Source organism: Sapajus apella, unplaced genomic scaffold (assembly GCF_009761245.1).
Source record: "Sapajus apella isolate SASKATOON/1434 unplaced genomic scaffold, GSC_monkey_1.0 scaffold28, whole genome shotgun sequence".
Taxonomy (NCBI): domain Eukaryota; kingdom Metazoa; phylum Chordata; class Mammalia; order Primates; family Cebidae; genus Sapajus; species Sapajus apella.
The window spans coordinates 7,927,494-7,947,413 of NW_022436968.1; the positions used below are offsets into that span (position 1 = coordinate 7,927,494).

Consider the following 19,920-nt stretch of genomic DNA (forward strand, 5'->3'; position numbering starts at 1 on the left):
TAAAACAAGATTGTGCCCTTGGTTCCAGGGCCTAATGGGAAAGAGGGAACATAGGTAGACATATGCATGATGTGTATAATAAAGTACACATGTATGTATATTCTCAAGTGCGACACTTACGTATATTTTCAAGCCTTTATGTCTTGGGGAATATTGAGAAATATTTACCTTTCTAGATTAGAATATAGCCACATATACTCTACAGAGTAGTCCCCTAGAGTATTCTCAATATTTCCCAAGATATAAAGAGTAAACATCAAAAAGTGTAATATATTTATTTGCTTCAACTAAATAATAAATAATACATGTATAAATAATACATGTGCCTATATCTTCGCCTCATTTTATAGCTGTAGAGTACTGCTGCTATGGGATATAACAGTTTATTGCTACATAATATTTATTCAATCCAAATGAAAAACTCAAAGCAATGAACTCTGTGTAGTTAGATAAAATGGTACATGCACATGGAAAATTTAAATAAATTGCATTTTTGGTATCAGGCTGACTTTAAAAAGTCAATGAAACCAGTAAAAGAATGAATAGTACATATCCTACATAAGCTTAAACTTCATAGCATAATATTTTTTAAAGAACTAGTGTTCAGTCTCAATAAACATTTATAAATTGTCGCCTTACAGGCCATATTTTTAAAACACAGTTTAAAATTTACTTATTCAAATAAGGTACATTATATAAAATTAAATGTTATATATGCTACAGATACATTTAATGAATAAATAGGTTTTACAAATATCCTTTAGTTAGGAAGCATTGTGTATAATGAAAACAAAATTGGAATTATAAGATTATGTTCAGGTTGTAGATTTGATTGATGTATAAATGTTAGAAAATCATTTAAATTCTCTGGTTCTAAGTTTTTTATCTATAAAATATATGGCTAATGAGAATGTACACCTCATAGGACTACTGAAAGAATTAAATAAAACAATATATGTAAAAATATTTTTAGGCCAACTCCTATGCAAATGCCATTATTACCATTCTGTGATAAGCCAATATTAACAATCAGTGCATTTTCTTTTCAATTTTAATTTTGGTTAAAAAAGCTATTTCTAAAATAATGATAATTGCCATTAAACATTTATTCATTACCAGACTAGAAACTGGAGCCAATAGGAGTAATGGGCCATGTATTTCGGGGAGTGCTCTAATTGTTTTCTCCTCTTTAAGCAAGTAAACTCTCTCTCTTACTCCTTTGTGTATGTGTGTGTGTGTTTTTTTTTTTACTCCAATTTGAATATGCCTCTTCCTCCCTCTTTAAAAGTAGAGAAGCAAAAGTGGAGACCTCAGGAAAAGAGGAAGGGAAACCATAATTTTGTCCTGTTTTTACTTATGCGAAAGCCCTCAAACCCCATTTTGGACAGGATAACCTATGGACATATTAGATTATTATTTAATAAGCATTTGCATGGGTAGCATGTAATATGCAAAGCTTTTCAAGTATTTAGACACTTTTAATGAATTAGCTTTAAAATTACTATTACTTCCAACAGAATGCAACAGTCAAGGGATTCGTGATGATGTCAATGTAAATAAGTGTAAAGTTATTTATGTGTGAAACTTTTAAGCTTATAATTACATAACAAAAACACATTCAGAAAATACACATTCACTAAATAAAGTAGATTTAGAACTTATACATTGTTTCTGGAAGATATACCATTATAAATATTTGGAGTCTGTCGCTATAAACTTTAAAGGCATCATTAGATGAGTATGAAGACCGGCATCCCACAAATCCTAATCATTAACATACCGGATTTTGTGTAGAGGAGACAAAGTTCCATGTTTCCTGAGCTAAACTAGACTCTTGTTTTACGTGTGAATTCATAAACAAGTAAATATTGTTTTGTTTTATTTTGTTTTCTCATAGGTTAGTTGCAAGGTGTCCCAGTTCATTCATCTTTACTTGATGGGCTGTAATTACTTTTGGATGCTCTGTGAAGGCATTTACCTACACACACTCATCGTGGTGGCCGTGTTTGCAGAGAAGCAACACTTGATGTGGTATTATTTTCTTGGGTGGGGTAAGTGCCATTAAACATACCTGCTGATTCAATGGATTAAAAAAGCCTTTGCAGGATGCCAGGTTCCTTTGTAATACAAATATACCAATGAGCAATCATTTTTAAAGAATATCAGGTGATTAATTTTTGCCTATTTTGGTAAATTGTAACATTTTAGGCAAAGTATCACTGACTCATCCATTGTTTTCAGTATTCACAAGTCAACATATAAGTGTCTTTTTTTCTATTGAATATGCCAATGAATAGTGTATCTCTGCTGAATATGTAGTGACTAAAACAATAGAAGTAGAATCATAAATTAGGGATTTAGTCTTTGTACTGTTCTGACTATTCATTTTTGCCATGTGTACAATCAGAGCATTGCATTTACATCTTTGAAGTTTCATTCTAAAGCTATTTGTTTTAAAAAAAATTGTCATTTTATGATAAGAGTAGAGGGATTCATAATTGCATAAAGGCAAACAAAAGGTTTATTTTTTTTCCATACAATCTCCTGATGTGGTATTTTTCACAAAGCAAACAGTGATATACTTCTGACATGTTAAAAAATAACTGGAATAATACAAAATATGAAGTGCAGAAATTAACAGGACTAGTTCTAGAAAAAAAACTGAAGTTGTACTTATCTATTATCATCTCTTTTCCTATCCTCTCTCTCTCTCCCCCGTCTACCTATCATCTATCTATCTAGGCTATCATCTATATCTAAAGAGAAATAGATATACAGATATATATATATGTGTATATATATATATATATATGTGTGTGTGTGTGTGTGTGTGTGTATACACACACACACAATTTCAGTGTATTCTGATTACCTTTATAAAGTATTGCCTAATTTTATATTCAGAAGAGCTAATTTAGAATGTACCAAGCATGCCAAATTTTTGGTACATAAATTAATCTCTGTTTTTCTTCTTCTGTTCTTCAAATAATGGATTTCTAGTAGTAATCTCTCTGATAGTGGAAGTTCTTGTGATTCTCAGCTTTTTTCCACATCTGATAATGTGCCAAACATTGGCCATTCCATCTCACAGAAAGTACATGAATGCTGAATTTCTTCTAATCCTTGGGGCTTAGGAAATACATCTTTAGACTTAAGCTCTGAAGTCCACTGATTTAAAATAACTTGTGACTTATATTAGAAGAAAACGCACATATATACACACAAACATAAAAATGTAAATACCTAATACTTTATAATGTGTACTGTTGATTATACAAATAATGTTTACTCAACAAATAAATAGTGGGTACTTTGTTTGCTCCTGGAATATCTTTGAATTTTTCTATTTCATAACATATTTTAGAAATACCATCTGTAGAAAAAAAATCCTATTTATTTTCTTTTTCTTTGGTATTACAGGATTTCCACTGATTCCGGCTTGTATACATGCCATTGCTAGAAGTTTATATTACAATGACAAGTAAGAAAACCTCTTTTTGTTATTTCTACTGGAACAAAACAAAATAAAAATTTTTAACATAATGTTTTTATGCTTTCTCTAGTTGCTGGATCAGTTCTGATACCCATCTCCTCTACATTATCCATGGCCCAATTTGTGCTGCTTTACTGGTATGTAATAAATTCTCCTTTCCTTATTGTTGCTCACATTTCAACTTTATTTCTGGATCATCTGGCCTATGGTATCCTTCAGGATTCCAGTGGACACAGACAGACATGCATGCTCACAGTGCTTAAATGAATAGAGTTTAGTGAAGGTATCATATGTGATGTATGGACAGGAAAGGCAAAGGAACTAATTAGTAAGGGATGGTGAGCCATTAGGGACGAACAGTGGGATGCTGTTATCACAGCTATACCCAAAGAGAAGAGTGTTACAGTAGTGCAGTGAGATGAGCATTGGGAGGAGTCAGCCAATAAGAGATTTGATCTTAGAGAAAAACAACCACTAGCAAAACCACAGCCTGGCAGAAAAGAAGCAGCAGAAACAAATACTCAAATTTATCTTTATTCCCGCACTCTTATCTTTTGGTTTTTCCCATTAGCCAGATGCAGCAGATGTCACAGGGCAAGGAAGTCTGGGTGATACTGTCCACAGACATAAGCCTCCTGTGGTACAGAGAGGAACAGAGGATGAATCTAGCAAGGAGGGGGGGTGAGATAGCAAACAAGAAAAACCAAAATACTTATGTAAATTTTACTTTATAATTATTATCACTTAATGTGAGTGCACCAATTAGACATTTGAGTGTAGTTGCAGGAAAACAGAAGTCACGTTAGATGCTTTTATTATACTATTATCATTTTTATTATTATTATTTTAATTGAGACAAAGTCTTGCTCTGTTGCCCAGACTAGAGTGGAGTAGAATAATCAGAGCTCACTGCAGCCCACAACTCCTGGGTTTGAGGGATCCTTCCAACTCAGGCTCCTAAGAAGCTCAGACTATAGGTATACACTACCATGCTTGATGAATTTTTTAAAAAAATTTATACAAAAAGGTCTCATTGTGTTGTATATGCTGGTCTTGAACTCTTGGGCTCAAGTGATCTATCTGCCTTGTTTTCCAAAACTGCTGGGATTACAGGTGTATTACATTATTTGAATGAGAAAGTAAATTATTACAAACTAGCAAACTAGCATGCTTTGTCTAAGAGAGTATTAGAGATCATAATGCATTTACAGTCCTTGGAAATTATATTTTAGTTACAGCTGCTATTAATTTTTTTTTGTTATATTTTAAATTCCGGGGAAAATGTGCAGACTGTGCAGGTATGTTACATAGCTATACATATGCCATGGTGGTTTGCTGCACCCATCAACCTGTCATCTGGATTTTAAGCCCCATATGCATTAGGAATTTCTCCTAATGGTATCCCTTCCCTTCCCCCAACCCCCAGCAGGCCCTGGTGTGCGATCTTTCCCTCCCTGTTTCCATGTGTTCTCATTGTTCAACTCCCCTTTATGAATAAGAACATGTAGTGTTTGTTTTTCTGTTCCTGTGTTAGTTTGCTGAGAATGATGGTTTTTAGCTTCATCCATGCCCTTGCAAAGGACATGAACTCATCCTTTTTATGGCTGCATAGTATTCCATGGTGTATATATGCCACATTTTCTTTATCCAGTCTATCATTGATGGGCATTTGGGTTGCTTCCAAGTCTTTGCTATTGTGAATAGTGCTGTAATAACCATACATGTGGATGTGTCTTTATAGCAGAATGATTTATAATTCTTTGGGTATATGCCCAAAAATGGGATTGCTGGGTCAAATGGTTTTTCTGGTTCTAGATCCTTGAGGAATCACTACACTGTCTTCCACAATGGTTGAACTAATTTATACTCCCACCAACAGTGTATAAGCATTCCTATTTCTTCACATCCTCTCTAACATGTGTTATTTTCTGACATTTTAATGATTGCCATTCTAACTGGCATGAGATGGTTATCTCATTGTGATTTTGATTTGCATTTCTCTTACAACCAGCCATGATGAGCTTTTTTTTTTTGTATGTTTGTTGGCAGCATAAATGTCTTCCTTTCATAAGTATCTGTTCATATACTTTGCCCATATTTTGATGAGATTTTTTTTTCTTGGATATTTAAGTTCCTTGTAGATTTTGGTATTAGCCCTTTGTCAAATGGATAGATTGCAAAAATTTTCTTCCATTCTGTAGGTTGCCTGTTCACTCTGATGATAGTTACTTTTGCTGTGCAGAAGTTCTTTAGTTTAATTAGATACCATTTGTTAATTTTGGCTTTTGATGCCATTGCTTTCTGTGTTTTAGTCATGAAGTCTTCGCCATGCCTATGTCCTTAATGGTATTACCTAGGCTTTCATCTAGGATTTTTATGGTTTTAGGTCTTATATTTAAGTCTGTAATACATCTTGAGTTAATTTTTATATAAGATGTAAGGAAGGTGTCTAGTTTCAGTTTTCTGCATATGGCTAGCCAGTTTTCTCAACACCATTTATTAAATAGGGAATCCTTTCCCCATTTCCTGTTTTTGTCAGGTTTGTCAAAGATCAAATGGTTGTGGATGTGTGGGGTTATTTCTGAGGCCTCTGTTCTGTTCCATTGGTCTATGTATCTGTTTTGGTACCAGTACCATGCTGATTTGGTTACTGTAGCCTTGTAGTATAGTTTGAAGTCAGACGGCATGATGCCTCCATCTTTATTCTTTTTAGGATTGTCTTGGCTACAAAGACTCTTTTTTGGCTCCATATGAAATTTAAAGTAGTTTTTTCTAATTCTTTGAAGAAAGTCAATGGTATCTTGGTGGGAATAGCATTGAATCTATAAGTTACTTTGGGCAGTATGACCATTTTCATGATATTGATTCTTCCTATCCATGAGAATGGAATGTTTTTTCCATTTGTTTGTATTGTCTATTATTTGTTTGAGCAGTCGTTTGTAGTTCTCCTTGAAGAGGTCCTTCACATCCCTGGTAAGTTGTATTCCTAGATATTTTATTCTCTTTGTAGCAATTGTGAATGGGAGTTCACTCATGATTTGGCTCTCTATTATTGGGGTATAGGAATGCTTGTGATTTTTGCACATTGATTTTGTATCCCAAGACTTTGCTGAAGTTACTTATCAGCTTAAGATTTTGGACTGAGACAGTAGGGCTTTCTAAATATACAATCATGTCATTTGCAAACAGAGACAATTTGACTTCCTCTCTTCCTTTTGAATACCCTTTATCTACAGATGGTATTAAATTCTCTTTCTCTCTCTCTCTCTCTCTCTCTCTCTCTCTGTGTGTGTGTGTGTGATACTTCTGATGTAAAATTCAAAGCTTCCTCACTTTTATTTTCAGACTCTTTTTCTTTTTTAATACAGATATCCTATTATTTAACTATTTTTGGTAGTTGCAGTTTAGTATATGGTTGTGTTGGAATGCTGTTCAAACCATTCTCAAAATGTATCTCTGTTAAGTCATTCTTACAGAATTTATGATGACTTTTATAAAATTTTTGATATACCTTGATGTAGACTATAGTGAAAATTTCAAAGGTAGAGGCACTTCCTTCCCTTCCATCGCCTACATTCTAAGGGCGTGATTGACACACTATGTTTAAGTTTTACCCTGAGACTGCTTGGCTTTGCATTCTGTGCTCAAAATAGTCAGCACTGAATTGCAGCCCTACCACAGTTGCCTGTGTATCATCTCAGGGCAAGTCTTCTGTTTTGTTTTGTTTTGTTTTGTTTTTAACCTCTCTGTGTCTTTGTTTTCTCATCTGTAATGAAGAAACAATAAGAATATATAACTCACAGGGTATTATATGGATTAGATGAGATATTTTCTGTTAAGTGATTTAACACAGTTAGTACATAGAATATTATAAATTCTTGAAAAAAAAAAGACCTTCAAAGTTTCTTCACTTGTAATTTCTGCGTGATAACATGCTTCAGTTCTGAGGAGAGCTCAAAGAAATTATGATGTATTGTTTGGGCTACCCAGGAGATTCCAGAACAAACACAAGTCAATATTTTATAACAAAAGATCTGGCTGCACAGAAGGATACATGATTCAAACTTTTAAATCAGTGAGATTCAGGAAGTAAAAGCACCTAGCAAACGCAAAATATAATAGTATCTACACAATCCTTGGAAAAGTCTGTTCATGTCAACTTTGAGGAAGAAGAGTAAATGATGCAGCAAGGATGAAATATAGGAATATAGCCCATCAAGCTGGTCAGTAGAAAATAAGTGAAAATTCACCTTGGTTGCCTAATACTTTCCTATCTTATTGGCCTAAAACAAGATTAGAAACCTATTTTTCTACCAGGATAAATTATTCTGTCCTTGTTTAAGCTCCAGAGCTCCTCCTTGGTCCTGGCCAATTCTAAGCTCCTGGGAGGAGCCCTAGTAGTTGTTCTCATTGTCATCATATGTTTTTGTACAACTTTTATAAATAAGATATTTTAACCACATGTCATTCCACTCAAACTTCCTCTATTACATTTCCATGTCAGCAGGGTGGTATTGGAGTGACTACAGCATTTTTGAGATCCTACTTAGGGAAAGTTGGGAGATGATACATTTAATTTGGTTTCAATGACAGATATTTAGGTGACCTGAGTGCATAGTTAGGTGATTGTTTGGGAACGACTTCCAGAAACTCCCCTACAGTCACTGTGGAGATTTACCCTGCTTTCTGTCATGACCCCAGCATGGTATTGTCGTATGAAAATAGCCTGATATGCTATGTGAACTTTATGAGTATGCCAGTTTAAGGTTTCTTCTCTTCTACTGAACTAGTTTTGCTCTAGGGTGAGTGAAATTCAGACATAGTTCTTCTAAAATTAAAATTTTTTTTTCTATTTTTGTTTAAAGTAAATGGAAGTATTTACAGAAAATGAAGTAGGATGAGAATTATAATTCTCAAAAACTATGTTTTGTTGAAAAATAGCATGGAAAATAGCATCCGATTCACTCTAAGACAATTATTTATATAATAGCTAATAGAATAATTAATTTCATTGTCAACTCTAGTTTCTAATTTCACATTTTAAATCAGACTTGCCATTTGAAGAAGCACTTTGCATTTAAAATTTTTCATAGGTGGGTGTTGAACAATGAGAACACATGGACACAGGGAGGGGAGCACTACACACTGGGGTCAGTTGGGGGGAAATAGGGGAGGGACGGTGGGGGGTGGGAAGCTGGGGAGAGATAGCAGGGGGAGAAATGCCAGATGTAGGTGATGGGGAGGAAGGCAGCAAATCACACTGCCACGTGTGTTCCTATGCAACAATTTTGCATATTCTTCACATGTACCCCCAAACCTAAAATGCAATAAAATAAATGGGAAAAAAAAATTTCATATAATCGGGATCTAAATTGCTACATTTCTACTGTGTTTTTATAAATTATTATTTAATATATTAAGTTTATAAAATATTCTATATTAAGCAGATAAAAGAGCATTATTATCTTTTTAAAAAGAGTAATAGATGCTTCGGAAGGGAATATATTACGATGGGTGGAATCACAGCTGACATGTTGATTCATCACGTTTCATTCTCACACCTGTTGAAATAGCTTATTCTGCTTCTGTCTTCATCACATTTCTGTGTCTGCAAACATTGCTTTTTATAGATATGTTTCCATTAGGAATATAGTGAGCTGTATATTTTTGAAACATATGTTCCACTAACTTTTCTAAAAATACTAGTAGAATATTTTTATGCTCAGTTATTTTTATGACATGTGTCAACTTAGCAAATGGATGCAATTTGTTAATTCTTTTCTATAATAAATGGGAAATAATAAATAGATATAAATGATATTTGATTAATAATTTGAAAATGTAAGATTATTATACAAAAGGCAGATGCCAGAACTAAGGGTGAGGAAAAAGAAAACAGAATAGCAGTTAGCCCCTATGGAGTGCTTCTGGAATTAATATTCATGACTCTATGGAAGGCATAAGTAATGGGCATAAAGAAAATGGACTAAAGTAAAAGATATTGACTTGGGTGAAAATAAGAAAGCGATAAACTCTGACTTGGGTGAAAATAAGAAAAAGATAAACTTGTATTCAGAGAGAGAAAGAGAAATAAATATGTTTCGTAGGACGCTGTTTTCTGAGTAACATTATATTTTCAAAGGTTTATGTCTGCCATCCAAAGAAGCTACTGTGTCTTCGGGGAAAGTTGTTAAGGCACAAAAATAGTGAATATATGTCACTACAGACAGTAATCAACAGGAGGACTTATAGAATGCCAAATTATTTTAGCTCTACAATGACCTGGGTTGAATGTTAGCTTGTTCAATTGTATAACTCAGTGTCCTCATAAGTAAAAGAGGATTACAGTACCATTTTGGAGAGGTGTTGTAAATATTATTGTTACAAAAAGAAACAGGAAAGTTTTTGGTTTAAAAGATGAAAATGGTTATTATGGTATAATATACATTTGGAAAGTATATACTTTCGACATGATTAAGAAGTAATAGTTTAAAAATTAGCATTTTTCTATAAACATTTATTTTCTTTGATATGAAAATGTTCAAAAGCTTTAGTTTTTAGACCATGGAATTTTCTTATTGTATGTAAAAATGAGCTGAGAAAAACACTGACATATTCCTTAACTGAATATGTTCCACAATAATTCTATCATAATTTAATTTTACTTTTCTAATACTTGTTATTAAAATTGATGTATTTGTTAAATGGATAAATCACAATTCCAGAAATATAAATTCATATCTTAGGCAATCATACCCTTTAAAATATTCTTGTACATTAAAAACGTTTAAGGTTTATACAATTGGAGATACTTGAACAATATTTCTTAATAATAAACATAAAATTATTTTCAGATGCCATTTTATTTTCTTTTTAGGTGAATCTTTTCTTCTTGTTAAATATCGTACGTGTTCTCATTACCAAGTTAAAAGTTACACACCAAGCGGAATCCAATCTCTACATGAAAGCTGTGAGAGCTACTCTTATCTTAGTGCCATTGCTTGGCATTGAATTTGTGCTGTTTCCATGGCGACCTGAAGGAAAGATTGCAGAGGAGATATATGACTACATCATGCACATCCATATGCACTTCCAGGTATGGCATTCTTGATAAGAAGACAGCTTGAGAAGTTTGGTTTAATATATACATATAGCTTTGGTTTTACTTCTGACTAGTTGTACAGCTATTTGTTTACAAATACATGTATCTTTCCATTCGGATTCAGATCATTTTATTTGTCTTTTACAGGGTCTTTTGGTCTCCACCATTTTCTGCTTCTTTAATGGAGAGGTATGGTAATTGATTTGATTCCTTCTATTATTTTATATTTACTATCTATCTACACATGTGTTTAAATAAGATAAAATCATAAATTCCCCAGGAACAACCATTTTAAATTTCTATCAGGAAAGAACCATATAATCTCTTTTCATAGGTTTAACTCTCCTTCTCAAAAGCTCAGATCATAATGGAGTTCAAAGGTAGGGAAAAGTCAGCCTCACTTAAAAATATTTCAAAAGATATTCATCTAGTCTTTTGAGATACTTTTTGAGTCCCATTATGTCTGAACATTTCCCCAGATATAGTGCTGGGTAATCCCAAAGCTCATAGAACATACACTCTAAAAGGAAATAAGAAACAGGATCATCTCGTTTCCCTCTTTCTCTTTTTTGCCTGTCTTGCAATGTAGCCTGTGGAAACAATTTTATGATGAATACCAAGGTATTTTAAAAATTAAACTCTCAGTTATACAGGGAAGAAATTCAGTGGGTTAGGAAATTTAGAAGAGAACGCTCTAATTTATAACATGACCATGTACTCTTCAATGCTTCTAGATTTTTATTCATGCATTTCCTACTTGGAAAGTTTTAGGCATTTTGAAAACTGGTAACATATTTCTTATGCATACAAATGTGTTACAACTCAGTAATTTGAACTCTACTGACTTAGCTCCTTATATGTTTTAATCTGCTGGACATAGTTTAACCTGTAGGAGGATTTTGGCAAAACTGAACAAAGTTTAGAACTCCAGACAGCAGCTGAGTGAGGCACAGATGCTTGATAACTGTAAAGCTTATCATAAAGCTTCAGATGGAGAACACATGAGACCAGTTGGTATAACCTATGACAACCATTCCTACGAAACAAATGAACATTGAAAATCATGCACACATCATGAAAAATTGTAACATGTTATTTACTCTTGCTTAAGTAATATTTTGCTTCTTCATCTTGACATATAATAAAATTCAATGTTTAGTTTTTAATTGAAACATATTTCAAGTTCAACACATTTATTTTATATATTTATTTATTTATAATGAGGTATAGAACTCTCATACATTGTAGACTATATTTCATACCTTTAAGTGGTATTTCCATAATTATTCTGCTATACAGAAGACAAGATCAACTTTTTCTGAAATCAATGAGAAGTATAGACAAAATGCAGTTACAAAAAATGGACAAATCATTTGTTTGATAAATAATTCAAAGATTTTATTCTATATTTCTATAAATTTAATTTATATACCCCGAATTAGATAATCCTAAATGCTACTTGTGTAAGATGTAATAATATAGATGAGAGTGATATGGATGACATGCTAAACAACATGCATGAAATAGGAAAGGTATCTACAGAAACAGATTTTAACTCTATAAAGTAAATTTTAAATATTCAAAACATACTCACTAGTAAAATATTTTGTAATAGGAGGCAGTGTAGAATAAACACAGCAAGGTGTTTAAATACCAAAGATACTACTTTTCATCTTGGCTGTGATATTTTGGGAAATGACAACCTTAAGGAGTCTGTGTCTTTTTTGTTGTTTGTTTGTTTGAGATGGATTCTGGCTATGTCGCCAGGCTGAAGAGCAGTGGTGCAATCTCGGCTCACTGCAACCTCAGACTCCCGGGTTCAAACAATTCTCCTGCCTCAGCCTCCCAAGTAGCTGGGACTACAGGTGCTTGCCACCACACATGGCTAATTCTTGTGTTTTTAGTAGAGTCAGGTTTTCATCATGGTGGCCAGGATGGTCTCGATCTCTTGACCTCGTGATCTACCCAGTTCAGCCTCCCAAAGCGCTGGGAGTACAGACATGAGCCACTGCGCCCAGCCTGTGTCTGTCTTTCTTAAATGGAAATAAAAGCAAGCTCTCTACATAGGTCTCAGAAAGATAAATACAAGCTAAGGAAGATAAAGTTTTTAGCATCATGTTCCACTTCATTAGATACTCAGTATATTCATTATTTGATTTGTTAAATCACTCATTTTCAAAAATACATGTGCAAACAGGAACATTAGTCATTTTAGATCAAAATCCCCAAATTGGCCCTTCTGTGTAGAAAAAGTGCCCAGGGAATATCTAAAGTAATACCTAACACTCCTGTTACACTCTGTGTAAACAAAAGGGACACAGAGCCTTGATTGTCTGCCATGTCCTAAAATTGAGAAAATTTTAACATTGGAAAATTACAATAATACAAAATCTTTGAGCTAGGCAGTTGCCAAATTCTTTGGTTCCTCACAACATTTCTAATATCCATCCCTTTTCTTCATCTCTAGAGATAAAATCCCTGTTTGAGTATGACTCATTTCTCATCTTAAGAAATACTATAACCCCTCCCTTTTTGTCTCAGTGCCTCTTTTTCCCACTCTCATAACATGAAGAAACAATTGCCAAATTCATTTTGTTCCAACTATGTCATGTACTTCTTAAAATCATTTGCTCAGGCTTAGTTTCCTTGTTATCCATATTAGGTCAAGTGCCTGCCTTTAGCTTAATATTTGTATTTTTTCTCTCCCACCTTTTATGTACTTTTCAGCCAACATCTTCCTATTAGCATTTCTCACTAGTTAAATAAATGTGGCTTGACAAGTGCTTGGGTTACCTTCATTTAATCCCTAGTGCCCTTAGACAAAAGTGTGCAGCGACTCTAGTCATCAGAAGAGTGTGTTTAACACCTGAAGGTAAATACTCTATAAGATGAACAAAAAGATTTGTTGAAAACAATTAAACCCAAGTTACTTAATGAGAACTAGGTAGACTTTTTATAAAAGCTCTGTAAATGTTTTAAATTGATTCACATTAGGGAGTATAAAGGTAGTTCCTTATCTGGTGTTAATGGGTATATAAAGTTGTAATGTTACATTCTAAACATTTTCCTTACTACTTATATCATGCTTATGCATAAACCAATAAAAACATATTCATATATTTTATAACACTCAGCTATCTCCCCTTACAATGGAAATTTGCTTGTTTCTCCTCCCCATTAATATTTTCTCATTGAAAGTTTATTAAGAGTAGTCACTTTAATGTCCTATTTAACAGGTGTGATATTGTATTAGAGGAAGCAGAAGAAACATGTAACATCCTTAGAGCAAATAACATAAACAAACAAGACTACAAGGCCTGTGGATCTTTAATTAGGTTTATTTTTAACCATAGTAAGATCCCACAGTTCAGGAAATTGGCTTTTTATGGTTTTTCTGATGATTTAGTTGCAAGGAAGAAATAGAATGATGACCTTAATCAAAGTAGATATTTTAAGAGCAAACACTCATATCAATAGCCATTTTCCTTCCAAATTGAATTTAAGCTTTCCTTTTTAAGACTTTAAGTAGTAGACTCACAGCTAAGATATGGCTTCCTGTCAGCGTTTTTTCAACCTTTATATAGAATTTTTATACAAAGCTATATTCTACTTCCTCTCTAACAGAAACTACATTGTTTATGTACTCAGCCAATCCAGTATTTAGTAATAAAATGAGGAGAAATTTATGAAACAAAAAATAAGGATCAGAAAATTTCTCATCAGATGTATCTAGATAATTCATCAATGTTCATTTTTACTTTGAATCTCTGAATATTTATTTAAAATTCACAATCTGAAGCCATTCAATTTGTAGTTTGCTCATCTTGAGGTTGTTAGATATGCAGATGTTAGTTCAATCCTGCATGATCTGCACATGTACCCCAGAACCTAAAATACAATAAAAAAAATTATCTTAATTTAGATATTTTATGTGGAGAATTTAGAATATTACTAAATTGAGAGGAAAGTTTAATTTTTGCAAGACAAATTTTATTGCCTTATAAATGCTTTCATTTTCAAAGCATATAGACATGAATATGAATTATTTTCTTCAAATATGGTTACCATATATTTTTTAATTAAGCTTGAAAGTCCTGAAGTTACTGAACTTCATCATAATGTAACTTTTAATACCAAGTTATTTCATTTTAATTATATAATTTTTGAACTATATGGTAGAGAGCAACTAAATGGTAATTTTAATACCTCATGTTGAGTTCTAACTGAATAGATTGTTGGCTTTATCTTTGCTCCTTCTTTTTTTCCACATGAAATGAGACAATAAAACTTTGGGTTTATTTTAAGCGACAGAATATAAGATACTTTAACAGGAACTTCGAAGTATTCTGTAAAGCTGCAGACGTCCCGGAACACCTATTTTCCAAAGAATGTAATTGGAGAAGTTGAGGTTTTGTGTGTGTGTTTTTTTAAACCGATTAGACTAGGAAATAACAAGAAAGAAGTAAGCTCTTTTTAAAGATTTGATATTGATTTGTATACATGAATATAGTGAAGAGAAAGTTGAGAAATTCTTTATAAGTACTAGAAAATTAAACAATTATTACATGAGAACAAGAATTACCAGAAAATTGCTGTGAGACACTCAGATTCCCTTTGGAAAAGTCCTGAAAGAGCCAACGAGCAATAGAGAGCTTGAGGAAGACCATTTAAAGCAAACACACTTTGGGTCCCAGAGAATTGGCTAACACATTCATAACCTAGAAGCAGGTGCCTCAAGCCAGTGTGCTCACTCATCAGACCTGGAAAAGTCCACGTACTTGAGCTAGAGATGTCTTTAAATATTCTCATTGTGCACATTGACTGACACTGAAGAAAATTGTCAGTCCATGAGCACAAACGAGAATATTTAAATACACACACTTCAGTGCCTTGCATTCCATTAAGACCAATATTTTGACTGCATAGGACCACCTACCCTGATCTCTACCTTCAAACACAGGGGAAGGAAGTCATTAAACTCCAAATTCATTCAGTAGAAGAGGATTCAAATATGTAAAAGTGGAGTTGTTACATTCCTAAAAATATTTTTGTACTATTCATCACATTTATATTTATTTGTTCAACACTTTTCTTTCCTCTGTGTAGTAAACTCCATGAGGAAAAATATCATGCTACATTTTTTAGAATGTAGCACAATTTCTGGCATATGGGCATCACTCAAAAATAAAAGTTGCTGCTACTGCCTCTGCTGCTGATGATGGTGATTTGTATTCTTCACATTCTAACTTTTCTTTTGTATATCCTTCTCTTCTTTTATGCTGTTACAAATTGTCTCCTCATTCTTTTAATAAAGACATTAATATAAACTAGATACTGTACATGAAGTCTTGTAAATGGGGGTTCTGATTACCTATTTGTTTGCCAACAATAAATACATAGGCATTATAAAAGCTTTGAAGACAAAACATGGAATGAAAAATATTAATGAAATGTAAAGTACAATGTAACTGTAATATATTTCCTAATGTAACGATAGTACACTTAATTTTTTAAATTAAGTAAGAATATGAAACTATATTATTCACTAATTAACATTTTTTTTAAAAAGCTCTTCTCCAAGATCTGTTTAGTTGTGCTTCAAAATTGTCTTCATTTCAATTAATGGGTTGCTCTTTTTCTGTTTCTTTTTGATTGATAGGTTCAAGCAATTCTGAGAAGACACTGGAATCAATACAAAATCCAATTTGGAAACAGCTTTTCCAACTCTGAAGCTCTTCGTAGTGCGTCTTACACAGTGTCAACAATCAGTGATGGTCCAGGTTATAGTCATGACTATCCTAGTGAACACTTAAATGGAAAAAGCATCCATGATATTGAAAATGTTATCCTAAAACCAGAAAATATATATGATTGAAAATGGATTGTTGCTTGACTGTTTTGTGCCACTCCTAACTCATGGACTTGGTTCCATGACTCTAAAGCCAGAACGACTTCAATATCAAATGACTTTTTGAATCTCATAAAGAAAAGCCTCACATGAAATTAGCAGTGTGCTGATAAGAGTGTAACAACCAGCTCTATGTGGGAAAAAAGAAATCCTGGTTTATAATGTTTGCCAGGAAATACTCCCACTATGCCTGATGTGACGCTACCAACCTGACATCACCAAATGTGGAATTGGAGAAAAGCACAGTCAACATTTCTGAGCTGCTGTAAGCCAGCTTCAGCACACCGTTGCATGAATTCACAGATAAATGACTGCAAAAATTCCTATACATGTTGGGCATGATTCTACTTTTATTGCTCAAAGAGACCTAGCTAAGACCTGTAGATATAAAGGAAAACTTAGCTTTTAGTTTTAAAACTCTTCATCCCATCTTCATTGGTGCATTTGACATTTTTCGCCCAGAGAGTGCTGTAGTTCTTTTTGTAATTATCCTTTCAGATGGACAATACCAGAAGTTAATTATCCTTGTTGGCTTTCTTTTCTCTATGAAAAGCAACTGAGTACTATTGTTATATCTACTCATTTGCTGACACATCAGTTGTGTGCCTTGTCGCATATTCATTGTCGAAACTTGATGAACAGGATGTATAATACACAATCCTACTTCTATATCATTAGGGAAACACCTTAGTTGACATTAAAAACACCTTGTCAGCTTCTTCCTGTCTTACAGTGAGAGGGAATTCATTTCCCTGTACCTGTAAATAGAAATTTTGTCCATTCCATTTCTACTGTATAAACAAATTAGCAATCATTTTACATAAAGAAAATCAATGAAGGATTTCTTGTTTTCTTGGAATTTTGTAAAAAGAAATTGAGAAAAATGAGTGTGTAAATACTCCATTGTTTTATTTTATAGTCTCAAATGAAATATATATAACCTAGGTAATTTTTAAAGCCGATATATAAAGCAAAAACGTTTGCATGTTAATATCTGATGTTGTATCTGGGCTGATTTTTTTTAATGAAATAGAGTCTGGAATTCTATATTTGGTGAATATTTTAAAGACAACCAGATGCCAGCATCAGAAGTGTGAGAACTAAGAGAACAGAAACATCTATAATAAGATAAAAGATATTTATTTTAAAAACACAAGATCACTATTATTGAATACATTTGTTTTGATGACTCATACCTTATTAATAGGTGTGTTTGACATATTCCTTTTTTCATTTTGACAATGAGCTCACATTCTAATCCAGAAATTTTAAACAACTACTGTAATAAATACCAATCTGCTACTTTTATAGATTTTACCCCATTAAAATATTACTTTACTGACTTTTACTTTATGAATTTATATAGCTTTGGAAAGGTCCCAGGTTATTCAAGAAAAAAGAAAATCTAAAGGGATACAATATGTATTATATACAATGCTTTTGTATTTTAATAGAGCTACTGTATATAATACAAACCAGGGAAATATTTGAATGTATCATTGAGAAAGAATTATTGTCAGATCTTATTGAATTATAGTCAGACCTTATTAAGTAAAGGTAGAAGAAAGCCTTGCTAATGAATTAAAGTGACATTTATATGGGATTCAGTTTCTCTAATGTTATTTTCCATTGAAATCTCTGAAGAACAACAATGACTTCAATTAGTAAAAGTCAATTTTGGAAAGTCCAGTGTATCTGTTTTTTTAAGTGTGTCAGTCTGCTTAAAATAGATGAAACTAATGAATTACTCACAAAAGTTGTTTCTTAAGCTATCAATAGATGGTGAGTTCAGAACTCATTTAAAATTGCTAAGAAAAATTATCTAAATTAGTAAGAATTAACATATTTAATGGTCTGGTCAGTGCATGTATAATTTATGCGTGAAAACGTACTGTTTTGTTTCAAACATGAATATGATAATAAGCTGCCATAGAAAGGATCACAGGCTGTTCTGGAACTTCAACTGCCTAAGTTATACAAAAATTCATTCTATAAACTCAGTTATTAGATATTTATTATTCAAAGACATATATTTAAATCCTTTGCTGACCTTGTTAAAATACATCAGTCATCTTCTAGATAAACTGTCAAGTCTCAAACATCTTGACAGTAGAAGTGACAGTAAAAAAATGGTGAATTATCAAAGATTATATTAAAATGAACATATAATTTTCAAGTATTTTTGTTGTGCTTTTATAATATTAATTCTAGATCAGATTTCTTTTATAGCCAGGGTTTATCTGTTGTACAGTCTTGAGGCGTACCAGTCATCCATGATTAATCACTGTTAGTTATGTACCCATATATTTTTAGAATTAATATTTTTAAGTGTTAAGATTCCTCAAAAACTGAATGCTACTTAAGATTTTTGTATCATACTTGTAAAGCAAAGTAAATCTGACACGTTTTAAAAGCAAACTTCTTTGTTATCAAAACTGATTTGGGGAATTTCTAGTTTTAAAATGTAGATCTACCATTTTACTGTGATTACTTGTGAAAGTCATATTTTAATTTTCTAAATTCTAATTTGCCATTTTCTTTCCTAAAGTTAACTTCCAGTGCATTTATTCATAAAATATCCATTCTGGAATGCAATGTTTGTTTAAATGTAATCCAATGTACATAGAATTACTAGTAGTTGTTGTTCTGTATTTATTGCTTATTAATTTTTTGAATGTGAACTTACTTTTAATTTTCTCTTGGTTTTAATCTGCTAGTAGAAACCACTAGTTATTTGTAAAAAATATATTCAAGATATTCTGATCAATTATAACAATTTATGTTATGCCTAAAGTATATCTCCAGTTTTTGATTGTATGAAAATATTAAAGTTGTGAGTTAAAGTTGATTTTCATTGATATTTACTAGAGTATCAAATAATCTAATTTATAAACATGATTTATACAGTCATCAGCGGGATACTTCTAAAAAAATTAACAAATATATCTATTTTGCCCTCTTTAAGTCTTCAGTAAACCAGTAAATGAATTCAATAAAACAATTAAGAAAAAATTGTGATTTGTTTTTCAAACTAAAAATATCCAAATATACTACAATGGATGCAAACTCCTTCTTATGCTGAAAGAAGAAAAAGGATGTCTCAAAATAAGAAAATGTTCAGAAATTCATCTCCTTTCTCTACTGCATTTCATTTTGTAGTTTTGTATTAAATATTAGAAAGAAAAATAAGAAAAAGAAGAATTTAAAGATAATTTTTAAAGAAGGCACAATTACAGGTCGCACACCAATATAAAATGAAAATGCTCTCATAGGCGGGTGTTGAACAATGAGAACACATGGACACAGGGAGGGGAGCACTACACACTGGGGTCAGTTGGGGGGAAATAGGGGAGGGACAGTGGGGGGTGGGGAGCTGGGGAGAGATAGCAAGGGGAGAGATGCCAGATGTAGGTGATG

General features: G+C 32.7%; 1 protein-coding gene across 2 annotated transcripts in view; it reads left to right on the top strand.

Moving 5' to 3' along the window:
* CALCRL (calcitonin receptor like receptor) overlaps positions 1-19,500 on the top strand; it is a 106,382-nt gene extending 86,882 nt beyond the window's left edge. For both annotated transcript variants that reach the window (XM_032292718.1, XM_032292717.1), the window contains 6 exons: positions 1,898-2,051; positions 3,421-3,481; positions 3,564-3,630; positions 10,371-10,589; positions 10,743-10,784; positions 16,255-19,500. In XM_032292718.1, the coding sequence (XP_032148609.1) occupies positions 1,898-2,051; positions 3,421-3,481; positions 3,564-3,630; positions 10,371-10,589; positions 10,743-10,784; positions 16,255-16,470 (759 nt within the window). In that variant the 3' untranslated portion in view covers positions 16,471-19,500. The remainder of the gene's footprint in view (positions 1-1,897; positions 2,052-3,420; positions 3,482-3,563; positions 3,631-10,370; positions 10,590-10,742; positions 10,785-16,254) is intronic.
* Positions 19,501-19,920: the final 420 nt, after the last annotated feature.